This window comes from Fusarium oxysporum, chromosome 2 (genome assembly GCF_000149955.1).
Source record: "Fusarium oxysporum f. sp. lycopersici 4287 chromosome 2, whole genome shotgun sequence".
Lineage (NCBI taxonomy): Eukaryota > Fungi > Ascomycota > Sordariomycetes > Hypocreales > Nectriaceae > Fusarium > Fusarium oxysporum.
This window is the reverse complement of record NC_030987.1, coordinates 289,683-302,046: the sequence shown is the minus strand read 5'-3', so window position 1 is coordinate 302,046 and position 12,364 is coordinate 289,683. Positions and strand designations below refer to the sequence as shown.

Sequence of the window (12,364 nt, the reverse complement as noted above, 5' to 3'; positions counted from 1 at the left end):
CTTTGGCTAGCTCTTGTTATGTTTAGTATCTGAATCCTTTAGTGTCAGGCATATGAAGATTTCTAGACAAGGCACTGGGGAAGTGCGTTCAGGATCCTGTAAGACGACCAGGGGTTTGTTAGTCGGAGAGCAATCATCGCTTAGAAAAAACATGAGAATCACGGAATGGAATGATGAAGTATGAGTGCGTCTGCGGACTTTACTTCAACACCAGAGGCCTTGAATTTTGCGCCGCCAGATGGTAATACCCTTACATTTTCAAAGCAATTACCAACACCATGTTCTCACGTGACCATAGCTGGATGTATAATCCCTTCTCCTCGTTTTCAACTTCTCTTTCCTTTCTTTCTTCTTTCTCTATCCTCACCTCTCTTGCGTTGCTGTGGGTCGTGTTCACGCACGCCTGCTCGGAATTGTGACCAGCCCCCCCCCCCCTTTCAAGCAGACCCGTTTGGAATCGTTTGCTCGACGGCCCTCACCATCTCAAGTAACCCCTTGAGAGATTTCAACTTACAAATTCAACGATTCCAAGCAGCCGTGTTCGAAAGTTATCGCGCTCTCTTCGCCCTTTCTACTTACGGCGATTCTCGAAGATTTGAGCAGAGGTGCTCGGAATTATCTTGATTCAACACCACTCTTGCACATCCAGCCTACAGCAGTTCCTTGAACCGCAACCCGCTTCTTCTTTAGAAATGGCTAGAGGGCTAAGTAACCCTTGTTTCTCAAATGACGATGATCGTTTTATCAGCTTGATGCGCATGTTTGACGAAAACAAAGAGCATTATGTGGATGACTACAGAATCTCCTTTCCGAAATGGATTGAGAAATATTGCGACTATTCTCATATCAAACATACACAAGCTGGTATCCATCAGAATCAACACCTTGCTTATGGAATCTCTTACAACTACATGTCCATCGAAGAGCCTCTCCCAGCGCCTCCGGGACTTGAGCGAGCTTAAAGTACCTCCTATCTCGTCAAATAAGCTCAAGGCAGAGCTCTGTTTCCTCTCTCAACATCATATTCAGTCCGAATTCGAGTCCTCAATGTCGACGTCCGCAAAGGACGAGTCACATGTCCCTTTAGATCTTGGGATAACGGACATGAAACATCTGATCAAGCGTCCATCCAACGGTAAGTTACTTGATCGTCGCAGTACTACTTCGAGGCATTGCTGAGCGGCGACAAGAAGCAAACATGTTGCATGCGTATCATGAGATCTGCTTGGAAATGTTCCTTTGCGATGTACTGAACACTATTTAACTCGTCGTAGCCTCAGCAAACTCGGAGATCAACCAGCCATCACCCATGATCCTCGTCTAAGAGTACCGCTTCCAGTGGGATATCCCTCACTACCCTGAGATCGACGACTTGGGCCATGCCCAATCACCAGGGCACGAGAATCATCCGACATCGAAATCTCTGGAACACCGCAAGGCTGTCTTGAATTCGTTCGACTGGCGGAACAAGATACTTCTCGAGCTGGAGGAACCCCCCTTCCTGGCTACTGTCGCTACCGCAAAGTCTATCATGAAACAGGTTCTCGATCCGGAAATTGAGGAACACTGTATCGAGGGTTTCGGGAGTTCGGAAGTAGTCCAACTTGTCGGCACGTACAAATTGCTTCGCGATGACCAGACATGTGGCCTACGTTTGCTCTATGACCAGGCCATAGATGAAAAGAACCGACATGCACCAACTGACAGTATTGACTGCATTCGCTGGGCTTGCTACTATAATCCAATCATGACTCGAGCTCTTGAGTTGGCATACAAGTACTGCAGGGACGACAAGGAACGTCTTGTTGTATATGTCGAAGATCCATGGATTCAGTGGTAAGTACACATCTTTCCCTCGTTTCAGGCAGCCCTGCTTGGAACTGCGTGAATGCTCCGAGATTGCTGACCTTTTCAAGTATCGCTGGGGCCTTGTTCGTCGTAGCCGGCTTCAATGTTGGCAGTATCCGGTCCTCAGACACTGGCGAGGAGCAATTCAAGATCATGGACCAATGGAAGAACAAAGCCTCCGGTTTGGAGATCCTCGTTGCCAACGTGGATACCAAGGTCAGGGATGTCAACGCGCATACAGACTGTACCAAAGGGCTGCTGTTGAACTGGACTCTTGAACCAGAGCGCATGCTCAAGATGATCAACAATATGGGTAGCACCAACCAGAAGAAGCAGTCCATCTTTCACATGCTCAAGGTCGCCGATACCTACCACGATGTCATTGAGAGGGTCTGTTGCACAAAGTGGGCGATGCAGCTTTCCAAGGACATCAAGCTCCCGGAATGGATGACTGGTGTCGTCCGCGAGATCTGCATCTTTGAGCTGATCAAATCAACTTGGCACCAGCAATTCAACCGTTACGCCTGGGTGGTGGCATGTGATCTGAAAGGCCACGACTTCGAGTATCATGATCCCGAATGGTGTCAACTTGGCCATGTCTTCTCGATCGTGGCGAAGTTGATGCTTCACCATCCCGAAGACAAAGACTTCTGGGTCGAGAGCATGCCTATCCTCATGGATCTTTGTTTTCACTTCAAGGATGCATTCGATAAGTCCGATGGTCTCGAATGCCGGTTGAGTCTTACACCTAAAGAGATGAGAAAGCCGTTCCTCCCGATATTCAAGGGGATGAAAAACGCACGGGCAGCGCTTGATGATGAACAGGCCTCTGAGCGACGAGAGATGCTGCAACGTGGTCTTGAAACCAGAGCTAAAGGGCACGGGACAGTCGCTCAGGGTGGTGAGAAGCGCAAGGCTGGCGATGATGGTGAGGGTGGTGCAAAGAAGCAGAAGACCAGCACTGCTTAGATTGGCTCAGTGAAGCAAGCTGGATGCGATTTTGGACGGTACAGTTGAGAAGTGAGGCAGACATCAGTGCGCGATTGCGACTCGGGATTTCACGATAGCCCTCAGTGGGGAACTCAAAAAAAGAAAATTCACTGATTTTAGATGAATGGATCGAGAAAATAGGGATATATTGCTGTTTTCTTAATGAGTGAAGTAGAGTTGTTGAGGCTGGTCAATTGAGCGTGTTGTGAGTGAGAGCCAGTTCCAGTGGATGGTAGTGCTGATCCGCTGAACATAGCCGCTGTGCCGTGTTGTCGGATGTGAGCATGCACAAAATGCACATGCGATTGGTTTATCACTTATACCGAATACCACCATGTCAAACCTTCGGAAGTAATACATCTCCCCAATGATCTTTCCAATAACTCATATCAATTCCATCTGAAATAAGAGAGTCAGGCATTTATATAATTCCCCAGTTCTCAACCTCAAGCCAAGACTCGGAATCTCAAGCCGGCCCGAGACTGCACTAACAATTTTCCAAGTCCGAACATCCGCTTGTTTCCGCCCTCTCACCTCTCTCTGCACATCCGCTTCCGCACGCTTCACCGAAAAACCCCAATCCCAGATCACCAGAGCATGCGACCCTCAGAACCAGAACGCTACATCCGCAGCCGCATCGCCAATGCCTGCGACGGATGCAAATCCCGCAAAGTCAAGTGCGACGGTAAATTACCATGCAGCTACTGCACGCGTCGCCAAAAGCCCCATGACTGCCACTACTCTCCCCAGCGGCGGCGTAAAGCGCACTCTGTGCGCTCACCGCAGACTTCAGAGCGGGCTCAGTCTACGAGACACACTACGCCTTCTACGCCTGCTGCTGAGCCTGTGAGGGAAAATGGAGCGCAGGTCGACAGAGATGATGGAGGACAGATTGATGCGGAGGATGAGACGGAGGTTCCGAGGGAGGCGAGGTTGGTGTGCGATGCGCAGGGAAAGTTAATCTTTGTGGGCGATTGTGCGCCGCTTTCGTTTTTTCAGAGCGTGAGACAACTTGTCACTACACGAGTTGGGCAGAATGCTTTTGCGCCGCAGTCGAGTCGGTATTCTGTTCTGGAAAATGCGACGGCGCATCAGTCGAGACGGATACCGGGTGATAACCGCATACCAATCGTTCATCCAGATGATATTCCCCTAGCGGTGACGAATTACTTGTCCATTGCGACTGGACTCGTGGATCTGTTTGATAATCGACGACTTCAAGATGACCTTATCCTCTGGGCGAACATGGACCAGAAGCAAGATGACGCTACAACAATTGTCAACTTCCTCGTCCTCGCCATCGGAATGAAGATCAACGATGAGGAGCGATCACAGGATTACTTTGAATATGCGCGCGACAAGGCATACTCCAACCTCACTGGCAATCTCAGCGTCTCAACAGTCCAAATGTTTACGCTAATCACACTATACATGCTGTGTTCATGCCAGATCAACGGCGCGTTTCTCTTCTTCGGAACTGCTGTACGTGCAGCTTACTCGATTGGCATTCACAGAACAGAAGTCAACGCGCGTTTTGGGCCGGATATTCACAGACAGCGCGATCGGCTTTGGAAGAGTATACGGGTCGTTGATCTTTTTCTGAGTTCTTCTATGGGTAGACCGCCTGCTACGTCGGATGTTGATTGTACGGTTCCGTATCAAAGTCCTGATGAGAACGTTGAGGAACCGGTGGACTTGCTCAATGCATCTGTGCAGATATTCTTGGTGCTTGAGGGCGTAGTTACAGAGATTTACTCACGACGAAAAGTGTCGCTGCAACTTACGGAGGGGATATCACTCCAACTACGAGATTGGTCTTCGCGCTGGTTGAAACAACTCAAGGATATAGTTGCAAATCCGGAGGCTCAGGATAGAGCTCAGGCGAGTGGTGCTTGTCAGATATTGGCTACGTATTATTACGCCGTCATGCTGGTGTCGAGGCCATTTCTCATGTATGAGCTTTGTCGGCGTCTGTCTGATGGCTCCGTCAACTCTAATGGACGATCTGCTCTAACGAGTGGAAAGTCGAAACTCGCTGATGCTTGTATTGACGCGGCGAGTCTCATGGTTGATCCAATATTAGATCTCATTCAGAAGGGGATTCTTGTTGGTCATGTTCCCATTCTTGTGTAAGTCACCCAAACTCATGCTTTCACGGATATCTAGACTAACACGCTCCAGGTCATGGTTATTTGCCAGCTCTCTTGTCCTAGGCGTCGGCCTCCTCGGTGGTTTCGGCCGCGTCCTCGAGAAATACACCCGCATGGCCATCCACGCCCTAGACCACTGCTCCAAACACGACACCCACGCAGGCCAATACTCCCTCATAGCCCAATCCCTTCTAACAACCGCCCTCGAATATCTCGAAAAGCGCGAACTCGCCGAACGGCAACGACGCACGGAAAACTCGAGCCAACTGTTTGGTCTCATACCCTCCGACACGATGGACTCATCACCCACCTTCACAGGCCAGTCAATGACAACGCCCTCCTCTAGAGGGCGCGAATCACTGGATAGGACGTTCCTACAGCATAACGGTCTACAACATGTCGGATCACCGTTGTTTGGGGACTTGGACTCGGCCTTTCTGGGGCTGAGCGAGAGTATGATGCAGACGCCTGATCCGAGCTACTGGGGCGGACCGATGGGGAATGAGGCTGATTCGGGGTCGGCTTTGAACTTGTTTGCGCTGTTGGATGCGGGAGGTGGTATTGACCTGACGCACCATCTGTGAAACGTCAATGACGAATCGGTAGGTACGGAAGTTCGGAGGTGTCAGATCAGGCGGGTATGTTCCTGATATCAGATCCGACGAGGATTGCGCGTCGTGATGCAAGATAACGTGGCTGGTCCTCGGTTATGGAAGCCATGTCTAGCCGAGTAAGACGATGGTATGCGGGATGTAATGTGATAGATCATATGGCGCAATGCCTGGAAAACGTCTTCGTCATGCGAATCTAGTGCTGACGGCTGTTCGTTTCAAGGGAAAAGAAATCAAGATACGGTGTGAAGATAACTTCCAGCAATGGATGATTGCGCACATCAACTGGCACAATTAACAACTCCTTCCATAGACCTCACTAAACTTTCAAAGCTTAACCAAATAAACCAGGCTTTCATTAACAATCATTATCTATCTTTTCATCTAAGGCAAAGCCGTCCTCAAAATTTGCATAAACTTCCAAACATCCTCAAACCTCGTGTACAGCGGTACAGGCGCCACGCGAATAACGCCAGGCTTCCTCTTATCACAAATCACAGCATTCTCCTCCAACGCCGCACTAACATTATCCAACAGCCCATCTTTCAACAATACACTAAGCTGCGTGCCCCTCTGCAGCGGATCCCTCGGTGTAATAATGCGGAACAGCTCAGCGTCTGATGACTCGGCCAAGATCTGATCAAGCAGATACTCAGCGTAGGCTGTTAGCACTAAAGCCTTGGAGCGCAGGTCGTGCATGGTTGTTTTGTTGAACACTGATAATGCGCCGGAGAGACTGGCGAGGTCGATGGCGGACGGGTTGGAGAGCTGGAAGCCGCCAGCGCCGGAGGTGGGGATGAAGTTGTTGTCCATGTTGAAGCGCACGCTCTTGTCGCCGCCGTACCAGCCCATGAGACGGGGGCGGTACGTGGCTTTGCCGGTGGCATCGTTGAGCTCGACTTTGCCGTGGCGCTCGTGGACGTAGGCACCTGCGATGGAGCCGGGGCCTGCGTTGATGTACTTGTACGTGCACCAGCAAGCGAAATCAACGTTCCAGTCGTGGAGCTTGAGTTCGACGTTTCCAGCGGCGTGGGCGAGATCCCAACCAACCACGATACCCTTTGCTTGAGCGTATGCTGTAATGCGGGGGATGTCGAAGAGTTGGCCGGAGTAGTACTGAATACCGGGGAGTAGAAGAAGAGCCGTATCCTCAGCATGCTCATCAATAGTCGAAAGAATCAAATCAGTTGTGATGATATGATCCTCATTAGGATGAATCTTAACCATGCTCTTCTCCGGATCAAGACCGTGCCAAACAACCTGACTCTCAATAGCATAGTGATCACTAGGGAACGGCTTCCACTCCAGAATAACCTTGTGTCTCTTCTCATTCGGCTTATAAAAGCTCGCCATGAGGAGGTGCAGGTTCGCTGTGAGTGTGTTCATGATGACAATCTCGTGGGGAGAAGCACCGACGAGGTCAGCCGACTTGATGGCGCAGTCCTCAGCGAGGTCCTGCCATGCTGGAAGCGGTGAGTTGCCAAGGGCGCTGAAGTGTCCGTTCACACCGATAGAGGCCCATGTCTCGAGTTGAGCGTTGAGATATTCTCGAACAGCTTTCGGTTGAGCGCCGAGAGAGTTGCCGACGAAGTAGAGACATTGTTGATCATCATCAGCTGAGCCGTTGGTATGGCCGTTGGTATGGCCGTTGCTGTGACCATTTGTGCCATTGACTGCGCCAGCTAAAACAATTAGTCTAGATCTTCATTGAGAGAAAAGGCGTACTCACGAAGTGAACCGTCGAGGGCTTTCTTCTTGAGGGACTTCTTGGTAGGCAGGACAAACTCATCCCGAAGATGGCTTAGCTTATCCTGCGAGTCCAAATGGCGGGCAAAGTCGAGAGAATTAGCATCGCTGGGAAACTTGGCGGCAGCACCGCTCCTCAGACGCTCGACAAATCCAGAAAGCTCCATTGTGTGTAATTCAAATTATAATAAGAAAAGAAAGTGATGTAATGATTATGAACTGATGTGATTGAACTCGTATGATCCGTTTGTGAGTGGGATTGCGAAATCACTTTATGTTCCGTGAAGCCTCCACCAATTTTTAGCGGAAGCACGGAAGTTGGTTGGTCCATCCGCACATCCGCATCCCGACATCCGCGTAGTGGACGTCATTATCCATTTTAGATATAGCGACAAACAGCGATTGGTCACGCGGGCACAACACGGATCGGATGAGACTTTATTTTCACGGAGACCGGAGACGGAGATCAAGTACACGGAAGACGGAAGTAGGAAAAACAAGAAATAACCCATGGGCTTTACAATTGTATTTTAGACTGATGCTCTTCTGAACAATTGAGATTATACATCTTCTCTACCAATTCCATCAAGCTTCTCTGCATTTATCTATTTTTAAAAAAAGAATTAAAGTTCAATATGTCGCCACACGCTGTTACGTACCAACTCCCGCGCATCAAGCTCACGGCCGAACTAAAAGAGTTCGCCGTGACAAGCAACGCTTTCCTCCCTGAGCACAGTCCCCTCAAACAACTACCCGATTCTTACTATGAGCCGTGGGAGCTTGTTATTCAGCATCTCCCTGCTCTAATCAAGTATTTTGATATAAGACGTGCTGTTGATACTCTTCCTGTTCTGTCGACGGAGAGGTTAAGGTCTGAGGCGGAGTGGAGGAGGGCGTATTCCATCTTGGCGTTCTTGACGCATGCTTATGTTTGGGGTGGAGAGAAGCCTGCGCAGGTAAGCTAAGCTACTGATATTTTAATTCGATGTGGATGTTGACGGTGTTAGATTCTACCCCCACAAATCACTGTTCCGTTCCTTGCTGTCTCAAAACATCTCGAACTCCCTCCCGTTCTCTCATACGCCGCTGCAAACCTATGGAACTTCTCCAGCTCAAGCAACGACTTCACTGATCTCGACCACCTCGACACCCTACACACCTTCACCGGCACAGAGTCAGAAAAATGGTTCCTCCTCATCAGCGTAGCCATGGAAGCTCGCGCCGGAACCATCATCCCTAAAATGATGGAAGCGCTCGAAGCCGTCAAGACACGAGACTACGACGTTATAATCTCTGCTCTCGAACAACTCAAGTCTTGCATCGACAGTGTCGGTGTTTTGCTAGAGCGCATGTATGAGAAGTGCGATCCTATGACGTTCTACTACAAGATCAGACCGTTCTTGGCGGGGAGCAAAAACATGGAAGCAGCTGGTCTGCCAAAAGGTGTTTTCTACGATGAAGGTGACGGAAAAGGCGAGTGGCGCCATCTCCGCGGTGGAAGTAACGGCCAAAGCTCCCTGATCCAATTCTTCGATGTTGTTCTCGGCGTAGAGCACATAACCAGCGGTAACAACACCGAGAAAGCCGGCGAGAGGAGCTATCACGATATAGTAAAAGACTACATGCCGGGTCCTCACCGCCGGTTCCTGACACACGTCGCTCGCAAGGGCAGTATCCGCGAACTAGCCTCCCAAACACCCAGCAGTCCTGCGCAAGAACGTCTTCAGGCTGCATTCACAGCTGCGACAGAGGCGCTCACGGTGTTTAGGAACAAGCACATCCAGATTGTGACGCGGTATATCATTCTGCCTGCGAGGAGCGGGAGGAAGGATGGGCCGCAGAACCTGGCGAGTAGTTCGTCGAAAAAGAATGGGGAGGAGTTGACGGGGACGGGGGGCACGACGCTGGTGCCGTTTCTGAAGCAGTCGAGGGATGAGACTAGTGAGGCTGGACGGTTGGAGTAATCAATGATGGATTGTTTGTGATTATAGAGCATAGCGATAGATGAGCGCGAAAAGCGCATGTGTTTCTTTGAACGAATACATTTTATGAACATCCACTGTACACTGCAAGTCGCGTTTGATGCCCGCTTCAATTGAACACATCCACTCAAATGAACGCAACGACTCACTGACATTTACTGAAAGAGCCTCACTTCTTTGGCAGTCTCAATCTCTTCTAGAAAAATTCCATGCGCCAAGGCCGTAGAATTGTCTTCCGCGTGCCGTCGGACTGCTCTTGGCATCCGCATCTCCAACACCAAGACCAACGATCACCAAACGTCAATTACCGACCATGGGGGTAACTGTCACCCTCTTATTGCCGAGCTCCACGACCATGTCCCTGGAATTGGGTCTATCATTACCCGTAACTCCAATCCTGACCGACAATTCCCGTGCCTGAGCGTTGTTGAGCCCCATCCAAACCCCGTCAATTAATTAACAGTCGAAAACTCTGTTCCTCGGAACCCCATCCAGCCTCCTTACTCCGTTCTCCAGACGTTTATTCCCCAATGACAAGACCCCCCACGCGTTTCCCCACGGGCAGGAATTTTAATGCTGCTGCCTTGCGAGTCAGTCGATTTTCAGCAGTAATTCCGGGCGTGTTTACTGGAAAAGCATTCGGGCCTTTTTTTACTGGTATTGTCGGGGTTTGCACGGGCTTTGGGTTGGCTAATTCCCCTCACTTGACTGTGGTTTTTTGCGGAGTCTCCGCATTCTCTCCAACGTTGCAATGTTTGGAGGCGCGTGGAGGACAGAATTGTGAGATGGGCTGTATTTTCTGGAGTAGTCACCACGACGCCATATCAATTCTTGAGTCTTTAATAGTAGTTATGCCACTTACCACTATATTGGTGAATTACCCCTACCTTTTCTGTATCATTTTAAATTTCTGTAGATTTGTCGCCGTCTCCCTAATTCCCATCTCTATCTGCCATTTCTGTCGCCCTTCCATCCCCCTCTCCAAAAAGCAAAGATCTACACCACCACTCCACCATCAAAACCATTGGGGCCCTTGCGCACCCATCCAGTGACACTCAAATTTGCAACACCCAGCACCGGTTCAGAAAATCCTGCCTCAAGCGAGGGTGACTGTCAACCTCTGGGGAACCCGTGATAGTCGCCTAATCAGGCTTAACCTACGCGGATAAACCCTTACCTCTTCCCCATATTCTCCATACTCTCAGAACTCTTCTCCGCGCTACACCATACTTGCTGCTCGATGATGTAACGGGTTGTCACAACAGCCGGTATTTTGCCAGCGCCTGTTTCATTTCTTAAAAAGGGTTCATCATGCCCAGCTAGGTCAGTTCTTCTCCAGGTGTTGTCGCTTTGCGTGAGACTGGTAGCTCACTGTTGTTTTACCATACAGATAACCCACCCAAGTCTTGATCAAATCACCATCATCATGGCGGATCAAGCAAAGCCAGACGACCACGTCGCCTCGGCCAAACTCAGCGTCGAGTCGCACCCCGAATCCCGCGCCGCAGCCGCCTTCGCCATGGACTCTCAGCACCGGCAAGCCGTCGAGAAGTCGATGAAGCGCAAGCTCGACACGCGCTGCGCCCTGTTCGTGCTCATCTACATCATGAACTACCTCGACCGCAACAACATGGCCGCCGCTCGTCTAAAGGGTCTGCAAGAGGGACTTGAACCTGAGTTACAACCAGTATGCGACGTGCTTAAGTATCTTGTACGTCGGGTATATCCTCATGCAGGTGCCATCCAACATGTTCATCAACCCGCATCCAGCGCCCGTCGCTGTATATTTCTGCGGCGATGCTGCTGTGGGGTCTTATCTCGACGCTGTCGGGTAGTGTTCACAACTTCGCTGGCATGGTCTGCATTCGATTCTTTCTCGGCTTCGTCGAAGCTGCTTTTCTGCCCGGTGCTCTTCTGATTCTGTCGAAATGGTACACGCGACGCGAATTGACCAAGCGCAATGCCATCCTGTTCTGCGGCAACCTCATCTCCAACGCCTTCTCCGCGCTCGTCGGCGCAGGTGTCTTGTCCAACATGCAGGGCGTCCTGGGCCACGCAGCATGGCGATGGCTGTTCTGGATCGAAGGCGCTATTACCATGAGCATTGCCATCTCCGCTGCGTTTATTCTTCCCGATCTACCTCATAACTCGCGGGGCTTTACGGAGGAGGAGCGACAGGTTGCGCAGCTTCGTATGATTGAGGATGTCGGCGAGGCAGACGAGGATTCTTCTGAGGAGAGCGCTTTCTACGGTCTTAAGCTTGCGGTCAAGGATCTCAAGATCTACATCATGATGTTGACCTTTACTGCTTATGTCGTTGGTCTGTCGTTCAATGCTTTCTTCGTAAGTCAATTGATGTCCATCGCATGCGCGTCGCTAACAATTGAACAGCCCAGTTTGACAGAGACTCTTGGCTTCGGATACGTGCCTACTCTTTTGATGAGCGCTCCTCCGTGGGTGTTCTCTTGTATTGTGTCGGTCATCAACGCCTGGCACTCGGACAGAACCCAAGAAAAGGTCAGTTCAATTGTCCGTCACGTCGCGCAATTGTACTAACAATAAAAAGTTCTGGCACATTGTCGGCCCAATCGGTATCGGCACGACAGGCTTCATCATCAGCATGGCGACCGAGAACGTCGCAGCGCGCTACCTCGCCCTCTTCCTCCAAGCAGCATCCTACGCGGGCTTCATCGTCTTCTACTCGTGGATCAGCTCCTCCTTCCCCCGACCCCCCGCCAAGCGCGCCGTGGCCATCGCCATGATCAACGCCTTCAGCCAGCTCGGCAACGTCGCGGGCTCGTACGTCTGGGACCTGAAGGAGAACGGGTACCGCAAGAGCTACGGAATCGTGCTCTCCATGTTTGGCGTCACAGTGGTTGGATGCTACATCTTCCGGCTGGTGCTGATCGACCTCAACAAAAAGCTCGAGAGGGGAGAGGCCAATGCTTGGGAGACGCGCCAGGATGTGGCTGCGCATACGGCGGCCGTCGAGGTCATGGACAGCCCCGACGAAGCTCTGAGGATGAAGCGGGATTCC

General features: G+C 50.7%; 6 protein-coding genes across 6 annotated transcripts in view; 5 read left to right on the top strand and 1 right to left on the bottom strand.

Annotated features, from left to right (window-relative positions):
- Positions 1 to 704: 704 nt before the first annotated feature.
- On the top strand, positions 705 to 1,404 carry FOXG_19095 (uncharacterized protein). Its single transcript, XM_018399283.1, has 2 exons — positions 705 to 1,135; positions 1,275 to 1,404. The coding sequence occupies exons 1-2, from the start codon at positions 784 to 786 to the stop codon at positions 1,322 to 1,324; spliced, it is 402 nt and encodes a 133-aa protein (XP_018241103.1). The 5' UTR covers positions 705 to 783; the 3' UTR covers positions 1,325 to 1,404.
- Positions 1,405 to 1,421: 17 nt separating this feature from the next.
- Positions 1,422 to 2,817, top strand: FOXG_05662 (uncharacterized protein; the record flags this gene model as incomplete). Its single annotated transcript, XM_018384069.1, has 2 exons — positions 1,422 to 1,836; positions 1,917 to 2,817. The coding sequence occupies exons 1-2, from the start codon at positions 1,532 to 1,534 to the stop codon at positions 2,815 to 2,817; spliced, it is 1,206 nt and encodes a 401-aa protein (XP_018241102.1). The 5' UTR covers positions 1,422 to 1,531.
- Positions 2,818 to 3,381: 564 nt separating this feature from the next.
- FOXG_05661 (uncharacterized protein) lies at positions 3,382 to 7,174 on the top strand. The gene is made up of 2 exons (XM_018384068.1): positions 3,382 to 4,967; positions 5,020 to 7,174. Exons 1-2 carry the CDS (start codon positions 3,436 to 3,438, stop codon positions 5,570 to 5,572), a joined length of 2,085 nt encoding a protein of 694 aa, XP_018241101.1. The 5' UTR covers positions 3,382 to 3,435; the 3' UTR covers positions 5,573 to 7,174.
- FOXG_05660 (kynureninase 2) lies at positions 4,956 to 7,626 on the bottom strand. Its single transcript, XM_018384067.1, has 2 exons — positions 7,329 to 7,626; positions 4,956 to 7,281 (listed from the first exon to the last, which is right to left on the bottom strand). The coding sequence occupies exons 1-2, from the start codon at positions 7,510 to 7,512 to the stop codon at positions 5,984 to 5,986; spliced, it is 1,482 nt and encodes a 493-aa protein (XP_018241100.1). The 5' UTR covers positions 7,513 to 7,626; the 3' UTR covers positions 4,956 to 5,983.
- A 247-nt stretch (positions 7,627 to 7,873) lies between these two features.
- On the top strand, positions 7,874 to 9,446 carry FOXG_05659 (indoleamine 2,3-dioxygenase). Its single transcript, XM_018384066.1, has 2 exons — positions 7,874 to 8,301; positions 8,353 to 9,446. Exons 1-2 carry the CDS (start codon positions 7,981 to 7,983, stop codon positions 9,307 to 9,309), a joined length of 1,278 nt encoding a protein of 425 aa, XP_018241099.1. The 5' UTR covers positions 7,874 to 7,980; the 3' UTR covers positions 9,310 to 9,446.
- A 1,678-nt stretch (positions 9,447 to 11,124) lies between these two features.
- The window catches only part of FOXG_05658 (uncharacterized protein), a gene marked incomplete at both ends in the record, with an annotated part of 2,196 nt that continues 956 nt past the window's right edge, over positions 11,125 to 12,364 (top strand). The window contains 3 exons of the mRNA XM_018384065.1: positions 11,125 to 11,670; positions 11,719 to 11,844; positions 11,894 to 12,313. Of these exons, the coding sequence (XP_018241098.1) occupies positions 11,125 to 11,670; positions 11,719 to 11,844; positions 11,894 to 12,313 (1,092 nt within the window). The remainder of the gene's footprint in view (positions 11,671 to 11,718; positions 11,845 to 11,893; positions 12,314 to 12,364) is intronic.